Here is a 17899-nt window from a genome sequence, read left to right on the forward strand (position 1 = left end):
GAAAACAAAACCATTAATAAAACTCAGGCTTTAGGATTGAACCCCATATAACCTGAAAAGCTTTGGCTTTCTGCACCACACACCCACACCCACACCCACACTGAAAGAAACGACTTCTGTTTCTATTCTGTTACAATTATTATGAATTGATAAAAACCCGGTTACAACACTGCACGCGGTGGGAGAGATGAACTGAATGTTCAGAACAGTGGTAGGAAAACTAAGTAATGAGACTGAGTGTGATGTTACTTTGGTTTTCAACGACAGCATATTAAAGAAACTGACTTGAAATTTACTGTAACCTAGGTAAAGTGGCACACTTCAAAGTAAAATAATATAAAAACAATATAGCCCAGACTACAGAACAAATTTAGAGACTCATGATCAAGGGAAGGGGGGTGGGGCACGACTGAATATTGGGCACACACCTGTAATCTCAGCAAATGGAACTGCAAGCTGCAGGACAGCCTGAGCCACATAGAGACTTTATCTTCCCCCAAATAACAACAATAAAAGAGTAACACAGAGTTAAAAAGAACTTGATGGAATTATTAAAAGGGCAAACTACAAGGTAAACATAAAGGATCCTGGTTAGGTATAACTAGTTTGAGTTATTTCCTAGTCATATTTACAAGTAATATATGTCATTTAAGAATATACTGGTCTATTTTTTTTAACTGATTCTTTTTCTTGAGGTAATGGCTTAGGATTTGGCTTTGGTTCTAGCCTCTGTTCTATACTTTTTTATTTGTGGTGATATTATGGACTGTTACAGAGAGAAACTCTGTCTCAAAAAAAAAAAAGGATTATTCTGATTGAGTTATTTAGAAAGCATCTTTCTACAAAGTTGTGGTTCAAGGTAATGACAATGTAGCAAAAAGCTATATAAGCTACCAGGATAACACAGTAGTAAAGGTTAGAGATACCTTATCTGAAGTGCTCAAGGCCAGAACTGTTTTTCATCACAGGTAATGAGATATATAGTACAGCAATGGGCCCCAGGTCTAAACACAAAATTAATTTATGTTTCATATGTACCTTATATCCACAATCTAAAAGTAATTTTACAACAATATTTTAAATAACTGTGTATGAAACATTTGTGAACATTGAGTGATAGATTTTGGCATCACATCTTTAGTCAAAAAGTTTAGAATTTGTGCATTTCAGGTTTTAGATTTTTAGATTATAGATGTTCAATCTATGACTAGTTTCTCATTATTTTAGGAACAAATGAATTCAAGACAAGGTCTCACTACGTAGCATGGACTAGCCTAGAACTCTCAACATAGAGGAGGGTGGCCTCAAATTCCCAGACCTACACCTGCCTATGCCACCTGAGTGCTGGGATTACAGCCAGTGCCACCATGCCTGGCTTGAGTTCAACATTATTAACATTACAAATCTGGAATAAAACCAACTGTTCAAGGAACTAAAAACATTTGAAACTTCTGATATTTCAAGTTCAAACAGAAGGAATAAAAGACCATCTCTCACTTATCTGTTCTGTAAGATAAATACACTTCTATGTATTTAAAATGGTTGACTATTTTATAAGCTCCATAAATTCTATTTTTTGGTAGTTTGGCTATCAAAGACGTATCTTTTTTATATGATTTAGTAAGAATGAGAAAAAGTAGGGGAGAAAAAGGGTAAAAGTCAAATAGGCAAATTCCAATTTATTTTAAATGTCAATTTTTAAACAATGGTCTAAATTTTAAATTCTTTTGGAGGGATCTGAGTCAGGATCTCAGCATGTAGCCCAGGCTGGCCCTGAATCACAGCAATCTTTCTGCCTCAGTCTCCTGACTACTGGGATTAAATGTGTGCCCCTATGCCTAGCAACCTATTTTAATTCTAAGAACTACTTATATGAAGAATTAAAAAACATTGCAAGCATCAATTTAACTAGAAAGGCAAATGTAGTTAAATATAGATATACGTATATGTCACATATGTATAAATGTACATGGCTAGGTCTAGTGTGCAGGCTTCTAAACCCAGATACCTGGGAGCTGGGGGCAAGAGGACCACAAGTTCAAAATCTGTTTGAGCTATATGTTTCAAAAAAGCAAACAGAGGGCTGGTTAATGTAATTCAGTGGTAGAGTCCTTACCTATCATGCACAAGGCTCTGGGTTCAATCCCTAGTCATAAAGATAGAGAATTAAAGCAAAACAAAAAACCAAAACTATCTATATGTGGTAGTTGGCAACCAAACCTGGTCCTCTAAAAGAGCAGCAAATGCTCTTCATAGATGACCTATCTGTCCAGTCTCTGCAAGCACTACTTTCTATTAAGATACTTAGTAGTGTAAGAAAAACACTACTAAATATTATATGAAAGCCTTTCTGATAAACATGTCATTTTTATAAAATATTTCCACATATATGCATGTGTATGAATCATATTAAGATATATTCTTGAATTCTAATCTTTTATTCCTAAAGTCCTTGCATTGTAATAACCATATAAAGATGTATCCACGGCATTTACCATTATTAAACTCTTTGAAAGCTAAGGCACTATACTAAAAAATATGAATTAAAAAACACAAAGGGGGTAACTGAAGAAATGGCTCAGCAGTTAAGCACACTGGTTTTCTTCTAAAGGACTCAGGCTCAATTTTTGTTACCCACATGACAGCTCACCATTGTCTGTAACTCAAATCCCACAGGGTCCAACACCCTCTACTTCAATAGGTACTGAATGCACATAGTGCACAGACATACATGCAGGCAGAACACTCATACATACAAATGATCTCAACATGTATGCTGTATGCCACTGCATGTGTGTATATATACAGAATAAATAATTATAATTTTTAAAAAATATGTAGAAGGGAAAATTCATAAAGGTGTATTTCAAAAGTGATGGTATTAACCATTGAGTTACTTGCGAATTATCAGGAAATGACATTTTACCTGTTTCAGAGGCTAAAATGCAATTAGTTTTACTAAGTCACAAATAAGTAACAGTTCCATGCTAATACTTTATTAGCATCTCAACTTATAAAAATGTAATGCAATTAGTTTAAACATTCCACTGTCTTTACTTGGTATCCACAAACCCAGCCTAAGGGAGAGAAGTGACTGGAAAGAAAAGCAACTTTTAATTATGTCTGCCTTTTGCCATATAGATAAATTTAAGTTCATCAAATATTTCTAGGAACTCAGATTTATTGCTGTCCACTCTTAATCTCTCACCTCAAAGAAAAACTTCCATTTTAAAAAACTGACCTGTCTACTTCGTCTCGAGCGACAATGTCTCCTTTCTTTAAGGCTTTTATAGCAAACATTTCATTTGTGTGTTTATATTCAGCCAACAGCACCTGAAATAAGATTAAAATAATTCATTTCCATTTGAATTACTAATCTTGTATATATTCCTAAAGTACCGATAGATTACCTTTCCAAAATGTCCTCTCCCCAAGACAGCACAGCACCTGAAGTCTTGTAGATTGAACTGAAACCTCTGTTGAGATCTAAAAGAGTAATAATCAAAAATAAGGCAACTACAGGACCAAGGGGACAGCAGCATCGCATCACACCTACTTGTTCCTCACCTTTTCTCCTCAAGCTCTCGAACACTCCAACAACTTCGACCTGAGTCAGGAATGTCAAGCTCATATTCAGATTTGGATTTCGGACGAATGTTATTTCTGTCATTCTCAATATCGAAAACAGTTTCTGAACCCTGTAAAATAACAAGTGCTCAATAAACTAGAGGACCTCCAGTAAAAAAATTATTTGATAATCATGAAGTTGGAGAAACAATTCCAAAAACTTTAGAGAAACAATTTCAGATTTGGTTACTTGTTCTTATAGAAAAAAACAAAAACAAAAACAAAACCACAAAAAGAGCAACACATAATCTTCTAATTTATGCAGCCCACTGCATTCCTTTGGGCCTGTGAGAATACAGAGGCTAATGACAACAGTGTTCCAAAGAAAGGGGCTATCTCCCATCAACTTCATCTCCTTGAGAAAATTTAATCATGAAAAAACAAAAACAAAACAAAACCCCCCAAAACCAAAACAACAATTAAAAAAAAAAAACACACAAACTCATAGCTCATACTGGTAATTTTAATTGAAATGTACACTTTAGTCATTACGATGCTTTTACTGTAAGAAGGAATTGTATTAAGGAAAGGTTAGAATGCCTTGCCTGTCCAGGTATATCCAAAACTCTCATTTCAGAAGATTCATCTATCTCTCCAAGGGAAGAATCGCGTGGTGGGGCTGGAGGAGGTTCAGGTTCAAGATCAAAGTCCAATTTGGTTACTGTAGAATCACTTACAGAAGACAAAGCAATTTACCGAAACAGCAATCAAAGTCTTTATTTTTAAGTAGCTGCAAAATGAAAGCAAACTAACTTCTTTTAAATAAGGAGTGCAGTAGTTTCTCAATTTTACTTGGAAAGACTGGGACTGAGTAAGATATACTTAAGCCTTCTATGACATATACCTGGCTGGAGCTGCAAGTTCAGGGATGCGTGCATCAACCACCGGTACTGTCGTAGACACAGGAGTCTGAGGGCTGAATGTGCCAGAATGATTTACTGTGGGAATAGCTCGTCTCACTAGCCTTCCCCAAGTGGCAATATTAATATTCATTTGAGGAGCTCTGAGAAATGTTTTGCCTGTAGATATAGTGAATAATGAAAGCAAGATAAGTAATTTCTTTATATATTACCAAAAGCCATAAAAAATTAAAAATTCCATATTCATCGGTTTATAATTTATGAAGAATAAAATTTGTAACTTAAAAACTAGTTCTCTAGTTCTTAATTATTTTGGTTTTTTTTTAATTAAAACTAGTGTAAATAACACAATTTTAAAAAATAGATACAAGTTTGGATTCTTAACTCTAGTAGTTAGGTATGGTTAAAGTTTAAGGCATCTATGATAATGAACAACAGGACTCAGTGGTATCTAAGTTTGCTTCAAATAAGCTCAGAAAGCAGGGAGTGGTAGGAAATGTTAAGACAATCATGAGTTGATTATTACTGAAACTCAGTGATGAAGGCAAGCATGGTGGTCCGTGCCTGTAATCCAAGCACTTGAGAGACAAAGGCAGGGGGATCATTTTAAGGTCAGACAGCATAATTTGAGGTCACACAAGCTACTAGACTGTCTCAAAACAAACAAACAAACAAACAAACAAGAAATGGAGTAATAGATTCTATTATTAAGGATATGTTTAAATACTACTTAAAATGTTAGAAATTACAACTAAAAAGAAAGAAAACACAATTACTTTTAAGATGACAGCTGGATTTTCTATAAACAAAATACCACATTTGATTCTTAGTAATTACCTTGTTGTTTTGAAAAAATTTTCTTTTGTCTTTGGAGTTTTGGTCTTCTTTCAATAACTGGATTAAAAAAAGTAACCTGTAGTGACGAAAATTCAAGTTGACATGAAAACTGTAAGGATAGTTTCATGAAATCTACTAGATCCTAAGTTTTGAGAACTTAAGGGAATCTTATCTATAACTTCGTCCAACCCCTTCATTTTCCAGATGAGAATACGGACCTAGAGAGGATAAATGACTTTTCTCAAGGTCACACCCCTAATATTGCAGCAGAGCAGCCATAACATTCTTGCCACTTCTACATCATGCTGTCAACACATACAATTTCTACAGTAGTTATGCACATTAAATAAAATACATTTATTACCTCTGCAAACAAAGTACCCTGTGGTTCCAAATAGAGACACATGCCATGCCGCTGGTTGTCTAAAAAATCTTCTAACCTCAGAAATTTTACAGCACACAGAGATCGCCAATCACGCCAATAAACTGAAATTTCCAGTTCACGTGACTAAGATAATTAAAAAAAAAAGAAACAAAAAAACAAACAAACAGAAAAGACATCATTGGACACACACTTGAATAAAATATCACAAAATATATGAAATACAAATACAATAAACAAAGTACACACCCAAAATCACAGTACTTTAAAAAAAACTAATTTTTTCAATTTTACATCACTTTTATCAAACTTACAAATTTTAACTTAATCAAACTTATATTCAGACAATCTCTGCTAATGCATTTCTAAAGTTTAAGGCCAGAACACATACTGAGAACAATCATTAACCACCGAAACTTCTCTTCTACTTAGAACCCCAATCTTTCAGGTTTCTCTTCTCCAAATACTGTTGCCTGCTGTCCTGTCGATAAAATGTCACAGTGCTTCCCTCAGAAGAATCATGTCAAAACCCATTTCTTTGACCCACTATTGGGCCACAGAAGGCCTGGAATGGCTTCTCTTCGGCACTTATATGTGCCATACACTGTGAGTACTGTAAGAACATCAGGTCATTGAATTTTCAAGATTACCACAAGGCAGTAAAGCTGGTGAGCACAGCAGTCTGTGTTAAATGAAGGTGGGTGGTGGTATTTAACCCATGTTTTAAGTATGTTCATTTACTATAATATAAAAAAGACATATAAAAAATTAGTAATGACCTGAATATCCAGATCACAAGGACAAGTTAAGTATATATGATTTCACATCCACACAAGAGAGTATACTGTGGTTATTAGAAATAATGTTTACATGTGAAAACATACTTAAGGTTTTGACAACTTACTACTAAATATACCTTAGACAATAGTTTGTATGTTGGGATCAAGCCATGAGCTGATTTCTGTAGTATGTTATAATTTATGCACATTTTAATTAGAAAGTACCAGACTCTTCCACTGTTTTATCTTTAGGAATTATGCAGATTATTCACAATAAGATCTAAATGTATTTCCCTTTAGGTCCTACAATAAATTACTTCTTTTATATAACAATTTTCATTTTGTGAAATTTTACAACTTATTATTTAAGTTTCTAGTATGCATACAAAATAGATTTTTTACTTTATAAAATTAGTTGATGAAAATGAAAACATTTATAAAAATTAAACAGGAGTCAAGACAAAACATGCCAGAAATACTCTGTTGTCATATGATCTGAACTGCAGCAGATCAGTTATTCCCTTGAGACAAGGGAAGTGGTGGAACTTCAGGAGGTGGGCTTTAGCGGGGAAGGAGCAAACTGGGAGCATATAGCTGAAGAATACATTGGCATTCTGTCCTTTTTCTTTCCTTGCTTTCTGGCTGTCAGGAGGTGAGCAGCCTTCCTCCTTCATGTGCTTTCATTATGTCTGCTTCACCCGAGTCTAAAATCAACTGGGACAAGTGACAATGAACCCCAAACTCTGAAACTGGAAGCTAAAGTAAACTTCCTTCCTTGAGATGATTTTTCACATGTGTTTTGTCACAGTGACAGACTCATTGCTAGCAAAAGAAGGAATCAGAAAATAGACAATCAGAAATCCCAGGATCTCATCTCATTTCTGACTCATAAGTAATATGGCAAAATTACCTTGGAATAAAAAGTATGAGAATGTAAGTATTTAAAATTAACAAGTGGCACACACACACACACACACACACACACACACACACACGAGCATTAATACTATTTATATTCCATTAGAAGTTCAAGTATTTTAGGAGCTGAAGAGATGGCTCAATGGGTAGGAGCCCTTGCTGTACAGGCATGAAGACTTGAGCAGTCAAGTGTGGCTGTGGGAGCCAGTAACTCCAGTGCTGAGGTTGGGAAGGGGTAACAAGAGGACTGATGTGGCTTACTAGCTAGCCAGGCTAGCTAAAAAATGGTGAGCTTCACATTTAGTGACAAATCTTGTCTCAAGGGAATAAGGTAGAGGGTAATAGAACCAGATCCCTGACCTCTACTTCTGGTGTCTGAATGTATGCACTGGTGCACACAGGTATATACACATACACACAAATTACATGTAACACAAGGTTTAAATATTTTAGAGTTATTTTTGGAAATAAATTGCAAGAATAAACTGAAGATTGGTAATTTAGATTTTTTTTTTCTTCTTAAATCAGGATAATGGAGATTTACTGGCTCCTATCTTCTGCCACTGTTTTGAGCAGGAAGACTTATTAAGGATCAAGAAGATATATGAGGCAAAGGCTTATAGATTAAGCAGATAAAAGGGATACAAATGTTAGTGATGGAATTACTACTGTTTATCTTTACACTGATGAAGCAGTGGGACTATGTAGGGAGCAGCCCCAGTCACTTCATTTTTGCTATCCATTCTAGTGAGTCTATTAAAACTAATAATCAATGAATTGATTTTTCTTTCCCTGTCTCTAGTCTGTGTGTCAAGCTGAAATAAATTAGAGATCTGAGATTTGGTAGCTAAGGTAAGTTTCTTGGAGTTCTACCAGGTTTCAGGGACAAGAACTTTACCTTTTGTCCCTTTGCACTGTTCCCTGTGAACACTCTTCCCAAACTGAGTGGTTATCTATCACCTAGAGATACTATTAGTACTCTATAATTTATACCATGAACTGGCAGTTTTCTTTAACCCCTAACACCCAGTGTAATTTAGGAAAGTTGACTAGAGATATGGAATCTGAGGCACAAAGCACCATACAGACCAACTAAGGCTTCTATATAAAGAGATGCCACCACTGTCTAGAATGTAAACTACAGGTGAGTTCTAAAGGGTAAGGGTTTACAAGTAATTTCAAAGGATAGGAGAAATACAATATGGACAGAGTAAAAGTACAATTCAAAAATGCTGGGCAATAGGATCTAAGTTAGGCATTAACTGGCAATAATGGCTGACTACACAGTTCCTGCTTCATTTTGCTTTATTGTTAATTTGAATTTTGAATAACAGAAAACTGCAGGGTATGAATAAGGAATCTGTGTGGCTTATCACTCTAGGGCTAGAATGTACATAGAAAAAGACAAGAGGCACCAAGTCAGATTTACATGTAGCTAAGGTAGAAGTGTAACAAATACAATACTGTATTGCACTTAAAAAAAAGATGCACATCTAGCACCAAGAGGCATGGGAATACTTTTCAGAGGGAACAGTGACATCTATGGTACACTGTGACAACTACCAGATGAGCTTTATGTATACAGTTTCACTATTAGCACTGCTATGTTCATCTTGATGCCATCAAATCTTTACTAAGCTTCCTTCTCTACAATAACAAAAAGAAAATGAAATGATCCAAACTTTGGAAAACTATATTTTAGACAACATGTGGGCATACCATTTATTACTTGTAATTAAATAAGAACTAAATAAAAGCATTTAACACTTGTTCCCCCAATACTGACTTTCTAGGTCATAGATACAAATACCAATTAATAATTAGTTTATTGTTCTGTTTTTGAGACAGGGTCTTACTCTGCATATCCCAGGCTGCCCTTGAACTCTCCTCCTTGACCTCCTAAGTGCTGGGATTACAGGTACGCTTCACCTGGCACTTACTTCCTAATGAAGACAACTGTGGGCTATTTATTTTTATGTTTTGGCCTATAGAGACACCAGGAAAAATTACTGGAACACTAAACTGAGAAAGTTTGAGAGCTTTGCTGAAGTAAAGGAGAATGAAATTCCACTGCTGAAAAAAAGAGCAAAAAGCAAACTTTTTGTTTGTCCTAAAGTTTAAAAAAAAAAGGGTCAGTTTTGGTAATTCATGAGCTAAGGAATGGTGACATTTTTACAAGAGTGCATGTAACAATTATCTATTTATTGGTCTTCAGGGAACTTGAGGAAAACATGGGTTTTTGCAGAAAGCAAGCAGGTTATATACTAAAAAATTGAAAGAGTTAAATAAAACTCTAAAAGGAGATGTGATTAAAGTTAAAGAATTAAGAATGAGAACATGATTACTTAGCCAGAGCACATGTCATGATCACTCTTAGGATAAACGAACAAGAGCCAATAGTTATCAGAATCCAGTGAGCATGGATCTTGACAAGAGGACCACCCAGAAGGGGTGGTAACCACACATGGACACTGCCGTGAAAAGCAAGGCCAAGAAGTGAAAAGGAGAAGGAGTGCACACTAACTTTCCCATGCTCCTGCCCTCTCCTCTACCAGTATCTCTTATTCTAGGACATCATTCAGTAATTCAAGAACTTCTCTGTTATGTGACTACTGGGGCAAAGAATAGAACAGGGAGAAGACCGGAAGCTCCTGAGGGAAAAGACAAATCAGCCACTTGAGGAAACAATAATATCTATCTGGTTCACTTGAGAGTCCAGTAAGAAGATTCTACAGCTGGAAAAAAAATGTGACAAGAGGGAACAAAGGACATGACACAGGGACAGTGAACATTTAAGGACATGATTTATGCTTGAAAAGTCAGTCTACCACAGAAGCACTGCTTGTGGCCTTAGAGGGAAAGAGGCAGGCAAACAACGAGAACTGAATTAAGTCTTACAAGATTATGTTATGTGTAACTCTTTCCTATGTCAGTTCACACACTCTTCCACAGCCTTCCTTTTATTCCAAACTTACATATCTTTTTGTCTCTATACACTTATTGTTCCTACTTCTAAACTTGAATATATTTCCCAAACAAAACCAGTAGACTTTCCTACTGGTCTTCCCCTCATGGCAGTTCAACTCCCTCCATTCATCAAGGTTAGTCTAAACATCCATTTGTCATAACGGTGCTCTGACTAACTTCAGTCCTCTCTCTTTACATTTTAGATGTGAGTATCGTACTCATTTTTCTAGAAACTTGGTTCTCAAATCTGCAATTCACAACTATAACTGACTCAGGAAAATTTGTATACATGGCCACCCTCCATTCCTTCATTTTGAACTCTACTTAGTGTGTTGGCCTTCTTGTTCTATCCTTCATGTGTCTTGGCCTCTTCATAATTTTTTTAAAAATTCTCGTTTTATACTCCATATAACTTCTTTAGCCCTATCACAGAACCATTTAACTCATCTTCAATTTCAAATATAACATTCACCACTTTTATAAGTTCTATTAGTTCTCCTTCCCATGTGCATGAACAAATAATTCACCAACTAATGGCTAAATCGTTTCAAACTGAAATCTATACATCTTGAATTTCATTTCATTCTCTTAAAACTTTGCCTACTCATTTTGGTTTATTATTCATTATTCATTCAAGTTTTCAAACACTTATTATTTCTTTAAACATTAACTTTATATTATCTATCTCAATCCCGTTATCTATTTCTGCTTAAACATCATTATATTCTCATCTATTTTTCAAATTTTGGATACAAGTTCATATGGAATAGAATTCAGCTTCATGATTCCAAACTATTTAAAGTTTTTTTTTTTATTTTTGCCACAAACAATTTGTTTTTTAACCTGCCAATCTTAGGACCTTTAATAGAAGAAACACTTCTAATTCTTTTTCATTTCTCTTATAGTAATTTTATCTCAAGGGAATAAGAGCAAAAGATGACACAGGAAGTTCTACCCTAGCCTCTGAGAATGGACCTGTGGAAGTAGGCACTGGTGCATGTGAGTGCACGCGAATGCACGTGCATACACACACACCCCTTACATAAATTTTAAAAAGTTTGTAAGAGTGTATCACTGAATATATATATATATATATATATATATATATATACACACACACACACACACACACACACATACATAAGAGTGTATCACTGAATATATATATATATATATATACACACACACACACACACACACACACACACACATACATATATATACATGTATATATATACTGTGCCAGTATTTCTAACTAACATTACTGTATTCCATCCTTAACACCCATTTTAGAAATAGTGACCCAAATGGGCAGCAGTAAACTTATAAAACTTGCCACACTATTAGACAATTAAAAGATAGCAAATGGACTCAAAGACCCGAATCTGCTATCTACTGGCTTGTGCTCTGTAATTCAAAGTCACAAAGCATAGTCAACCAATCTCTTCTCCAAGCATCTGGCTAACACTGTTACTTCATTAGAATCATCTCTTAAAACTAGGACTTGCCCAAGAAAGATCTTTATGAACGTGAATCAGTGAGTTAAGACACAAATTGGAACCCCACTGATATTCCTCACACTCTTTCTCCTCATTCTGCCTTTAAATTTAAAGACAGTCAAACTTGAGATATTGCTTATGAAAGATTGTTTTTTTCACTGTGGACTAGTGGTAGCTTCTATAACAGACGGTATTTCTTTCTATCAGATCATTTAATGTAGTAAACCAGAGATCAAGCACCCTATTAAAAGCCTGCAGACACGGTAGAACATGTAGGAATCAGAGGCAAGAAGACCACATGTTTGAGATCAAAATAAGCTTAGAAAAAAAAAAAAAAACCAACAAGACAAAACAAAGACAACAGCAACAACAACAAAAAGACCTTTTGCTCTCTTCTACCTCATAGCCTACAACTAACCGATAATGTGGCACCTCTCTGACTCTGCTGTTTTACTTCACACTACACCTCTAGCTCAGGTTTTTTTGCTGGCAGCATATCAAGTTCCCATCTGTGTTAGGGAGTTATTTGTTTCCTCTTTTGGGAATACTCTTTGGATCTCAGCAATCTGTCTACGTTTTCCCACAGCGGGTCTCAGGTTAAACATAATTTCCACTGTCTACGGTAGTTCCACACTTCTGACCCTGTAATGCAACTCTATTCCCTCACTTCTGTACAGATTTTAAACTATTTACTAGTTACCTTCTTTTTCTACAAGACTTTGATGGTTTGGACCAATACAGCCAGCAATGAGATGATACTTGGCACAGAATGTAAAACTGGTAACTAGTAACCCTGTGAGTTACACACTGCAACCATGTATCTCTGCAAGCCTATATCTTATAAAATGCCCAGCATGTATAAGCTGATGAGTAAATACGCAAAGAATGGTCTTACAGATGGATGAGATTCACTTATGATCTCTAAACCAGAAAAACTCTAGAACTTGCCCTTTTCCAGTATAATTGTTTTCAAACCTTTGTGAGATAATTTTCTATTTTCTTGCTGTGGATTCAGATACACTTAGTTATTAAGTTTTACTAATTGCCTTCCATTTTTTACATAAATTTTCTTTCTATTACTACCACCACAATCTAGTTCACTTCTCACTACCCTATTATTATATCTCAGTAATAGATATCTACCAATCTACATGCCTTTCATCTCTTCTCCCTCACATTTATCTTCACATAAATCCTAAGGTCAAGTCCTCTTGTATGAATTTTCAAAGCACACTATCATAAAGTATGAATAGCAAAGTCATTATCTTTTAAGATGAAATCATTAGAACAAGATACGTCTTTGAAATGAGGTAATAGACTATATAGATAGTTCTGTTGTAAAAAGAAAGCCTGCAACTATTGAGATATATATTGAAAAGCCAGTGACAGTGAATTTCTTAAGAGAACCTGAGAGATTTGTCTATGTTAATCTGCACCTGGAAGTCCTGGGATGCAACAGTAATCAATAAATATTTGATTAAACAGGAGTGTAAAATGAATGAATGATTCTGAACTGAGAGAAAAGATCAGTCTGGTGCTTTAGGACAGAGATGAGTCAAATTACTTTAGTAAAAGAGTGAACACTAAGTTCTCACCACTTCTCTAAATAATTATATGGACTCAGTCCTCATCTATCACTGAAGCAGAATATAGAAAAGGTTAAATATCTATAAAAGTTATCTGACAGATACAGCAACTATAAGTCTGGACCAGGATGTTTACTTTGAAGATAAAAATCAGATAAATTAGAAAAACATTGTACAGGTATAGGCTAGAGGTGTAGCTGGCAACACTTCCACAGCCTATAATCTCCTCAGGCAACATACATATGCTTTTGACTCACTGATATATGTCACTTGAAAATAGCATAGGTACTGTAGATCATTAGATAGTAAGATCTATTACTTTAATTTTAGATCAAAATACAATAAAGGCTGATTATTTTTCTCCTAGACTAATGAATGGATTTAAATCTAAAAGTTATCTTGCAGAGTTGAATGTACTGTGTTGACTTCTATTGTTATATAGACACAGACTGGATCCTAGCTACTTACATCATTCATGAAAGACATTTTGACACACTGACAGCTGGGAAAACGGAGCATAAGAGCTCCTTTCAAAGTCAATTTTGCAAATCTTGCTACAGAAGAATCACTGCAGTAAATAGATTGTATGTTATTAAATACAAATAGCTGAGCATGGCAGTGGCAGAGGGCTGTAATCGAAGCACAGGTTGAGGAAGGAATACTGGCAATTGAGCCAATTGGAGCTACACAGAAAAACAATACAAAATAACCCCAAAGCTAACACACTCTATATGCACACACACACATATTCTGGTACTAGATCTCACCACTACAGACTTTTCTATATAAACTACACATTTTCAAATTATTGCAAACTAAAGCTATTGCAGCAATCAGATATCTATCTATGTCTTAAGACAAATGTATCTACATCCCTCAGATGAGAAACGTCACAAATATGTAAGCTCTTCTACTTTTACAAACTTCTTGGACCTGGTGTGGAGGTACATGCCTTCAATCCCAGAGGCAGGAGGAGCTCTGTGAGTTAGAGGCCAACCTGGGCATATATCAAAACACAAAACAATGTAATATACAAAACTTCTTAAAGACTTTCAATAAATAAAAAACACACTCTTCTCAAGTAAAATGTTCTCCTCTTACCCTGTCTAGTTCCAGTGTAAACTTCTGGTCCCACGACTGATTAGAAATAGGCTTCCAGCTAGTTTGACCAACCACAGTATTATCTAGCTTCAAAACAGCACAGACATCATCTGTAATTAGAATTGGTAAGTTTGGTTAAAAACTTTAAATTGTTAAAACACAAGTATCACTATTTTATAGCACTAAAAGTCTGAAGACTCTTTGAAAAGGATTTTTATAATCAATATCAAACTGTCTGAATTTTAACTGGCATTCTTTTGTATACACAAACATTCCTATCAGCTCCTCCTAAATTATCTTTTATCTGATAAAAACACTAACACTAAAGTGCTATTTTGCATATGTAAGAATATAATTCAACTACCCTGCTTATACGTGTATCCATATTAGCCATCTGATCATCACCCACTACATTTTTTAGATAGAAGGCTTATTGCCTTAGATAGTTTTTTTTAATTTCTCCCCCAGGTCCCTCTAAACACAAGAAAGCTACTTCTGTGCTCTCTTGAATGGTGAACTGTCATTCGCCTTCCCTCTCAACTATATGTTTAGGTTAGTTTATCATTATATACTAGAATAGCCTCAACGTGTTCCTAAATCTCTTATTTTTGCTTTCAAAACTCTGAATGCATCCCCTCCCAAGGCTGATTATTAAGTCACTATCTATCCCAGCACATCTCTCATCCATTAGCAATTTAAAAAAGTTTAGTTTGTAATGGTCACCAAACCATTAAAAGAACCAAGATGGCGTCTACTAGGAAGAAAAGTCTCACAGTGTCTGTAGCCCTTCATTTTGGAATAAACAGTAATATTTAGTATTTCATTCTTTCAAATGATTTTGTTATTTATCCTGAATTCCCATTCATTTTTAATAGAGTAAAATGTGCTGCTTTTCTGTGTTCTATTATAAATTCAAAAATTTTTAAAATTATAGCTATTAAAGTTTTTTGGTCCCATTTGGACACTTCCCATTTTTGTCTGTCTCCATTGATAAGGCCCTTTAATCTGTGGCATGATTTTAAAAAGCATGGTTACTGAACTGGACAAGTCATCGGTTTTCAGGAGATTGCGACTACTTCCACTTTTACTTTTACTAGTTCTGCTCATAAAAGATGATCTGTTTTCACTTGGACTCCATCCAGGCAGTGCAACTGATGTTGCTTTTGACCGTCCAGGGACATTCTCTAGGATATCTTGGCACCCCATAAGACGGACTTCCAAAGTACCTGTTAATAAATAAATATGAAATAAGAACAATAATACAATGTACAAAACCATGTCTGTTATCTGTTTAGAAAGAGAGAAAAGAGGGTGACTTGCTAAAATAACAAAACTCTTCTACAGAGGATCTGGAAGCTATTGCCCTTCTTAGTTCACCTGAAGAAACAACTGAAAACTCTTAATCGTGGCAACTGCAACAGTTTTGATAAAAAGGAACAGTACTAGCCAGAATGGTAGGCTATACCTGTTATGCCAAAACTTAAGGTTGAGGCAGAAGAGGCCTTTGGGGACCGCCTGTGACTACACAGAGTTCTAGTCCAGCCTGGGTTACATAGGAGAATTTGTATTAACAAATAAACAAAAAAAGTAACAACAACAGAAGAACAATAGTTATCAAAGCTAACTGTGGGGCACAAATTAAGTTACATAAACACATATATGAATATTCTTATAATGATAAAGATTGTAGAATTACGTGGCTAGAAAACACGAGGGGGAAAAAAGCTAAATATTAGCATTCAGATTAGATACAAAGAATTCTGAGTGCAAATAACAGCTGTGCTTAACAGTTATATAGTTAACACAGAAAAGTACTTTACCACAACTCCATAAACAAACAGCTCCTGTTCTATTTGAAATGTAAAATTATCATTTTATTTTTCCGTTCTGACAGGATAGTCAAGTAATTATGGGTTACAATTAAGCATAAAGTAACTATAATTTTTTTAGACAAATAAATAATAAAGGTGTTCAAAATGAAAACAAAGAACTGTGATTAAAGCTATCTGGATACACGGCTTTGTCACTATGGACTAAACTTATAATTAAAAATGTTGCCTCAGGGTTGGAGAGATGGCCCAGGGGTGAAGAGACTCACTGTTTGCTTCTGAGGACCAAGGCTGAACTCCCAGTACCCACGTGGCAGCTAGCAACTGTCTGTAACTACATTTCCAGAGTATCTGACCCTGTTCTGTCCTCTAAGTGAACAGCTTGGGTGTGATACACAGACATATAAGAAGACAACACCAAAACACATAAAAAATATAAATAAACAAACCTTTTTTAAAAAATGTTGCCTTCATGTTCAAATTTTAAATAGTAAAAATATTTTAGGAAGACTGTTTTCTAGAACTGTCTAGTTAAAGTTTTAAATGACTAAAATTTAATGTCTAAATTTTTTAGTTACTAAAAAGATATCGAACTTACATTTTCAAATAAATAGAAACAAAGCCTCCAATTTCAAACAATTAAAACAATCAGAGAAAAATCTTTAAATGTGTTAAGACACCAGGTCACAGGCACTGAAGCACAGCGATCCCTGAAGGATTAGAAACAAGCCCTAAGGCTGCTCCTAGGAGTACCACAAGGCTTTCCAGAACATGGTGCACTCACGGGGAACCCAGAGCATGAGACCAAGGCATCTAGATACTGCTTAGATCTCCAGGTTTCCCTTTATAACACAATCACCCAGGTACTAACTACTCCCTGCTTGAGAATGAAATACTAGAGGCATGGAAGGAAACCATGAGAAAAGACTAGAAAGAACAATATTCTGTATATATAGGTAGGCATAAGTGTCCCTACCAACCATAATTGGAAAAATTCAATTCTCTGCACACTACAGGGGGGATTCAGAAAGAATTCTGTTGCAACAGTAAAAGGTAATTACTCCCAAATGACATTCTTGTTGTACATAGAAGACCATAAAAACTACACATTATTAAATTATTCCTAGGTATCTGCACACTAGAACAAAGCTTAAGAATGCTTACTCAACAATGCAAACTTTGCAATGTCTGCTATCTAGTCAAAGATTATCAGGTAAGTTTGTTTTGTATTACTACATTAAAAATTAAGACATAGTGACTTAAGAGACTTCAATATTAGAATTAGCAGATAAGGATATTAAAACAATGACATCTATATTCCATCTGTTCAGAGGTTGAATGGAGACATGGAAGAAATGAAAAAACTCCAAAGTACTAAATTTCTAGAGACAGAAAGGACAATGCCTAAAATTTAAAAATATGTACTGGATGGAATTGGTGGCTGATTCAGCACTGCAAAAGAAAAGGTTGCCTGAGTTACAGACAACAGCATCAGAAAGGATTAATACACCACA

General features: G+C 35.2%; 1 protein-coding gene across 5 annotated transcripts in view; it reads right to left on the reverse strand.

The window, feature by feature from the left end:
- Positions 1–17899, reverse strand: part of Pkn2 (protein kinase N2) — a 146786-nt gene that overhangs the window by 19559 nt on the left and 109328 nt on the right. For 4 of the 5 annotated variants that reach the window (XM_059266368.1, XM_059266369.1, XM_059266366.1 and 1 more), the window contains 9 exons: positions 15597–15782; positions 14557–14666; positions 5689–5832; positions 5325–5400; positions 4472–4646; positions 4173–4299; positions 3568–3698; positions 3411–3486; positions 3242–3333 (listed from right to left, as the gene is read on the reverse strand). In XM_059266368.1, coding sequence (XP_059122351.1) covers positions 3242–3333; positions 3411–3486; positions 3568–3698; positions 4173–4299; positions 4472–4646; positions 5325–5400; positions 5689–5832; positions 14557–14666; positions 15597–15782 — 1117 coding nt within the window. The remainder of the gene's footprint in view (positions 1–3241; positions 3334–3410; positions 3487–3567; positions 3699–4172; positions 4300–4471; positions 4647–5324; positions 5401–5688; positions 5833–14556; positions 14667–15596; positions 15783–17899) is intronic. The other variant, XM_059266367.1, reaches the window with a different exon arrangement.

The sequence above is a fragment of the Peromyscus eremicus genome, chromosome 6, assembly GCF_949786415.1.
Source record: "Peromyscus eremicus chromosome 6, PerEre_H2_v1, whole genome shotgun sequence".
NCBI lineage: Eukaryota > Metazoa > Chordata > Mammalia > Rodentia > Cricetidae > Peromyscus > Peromyscus eremicus.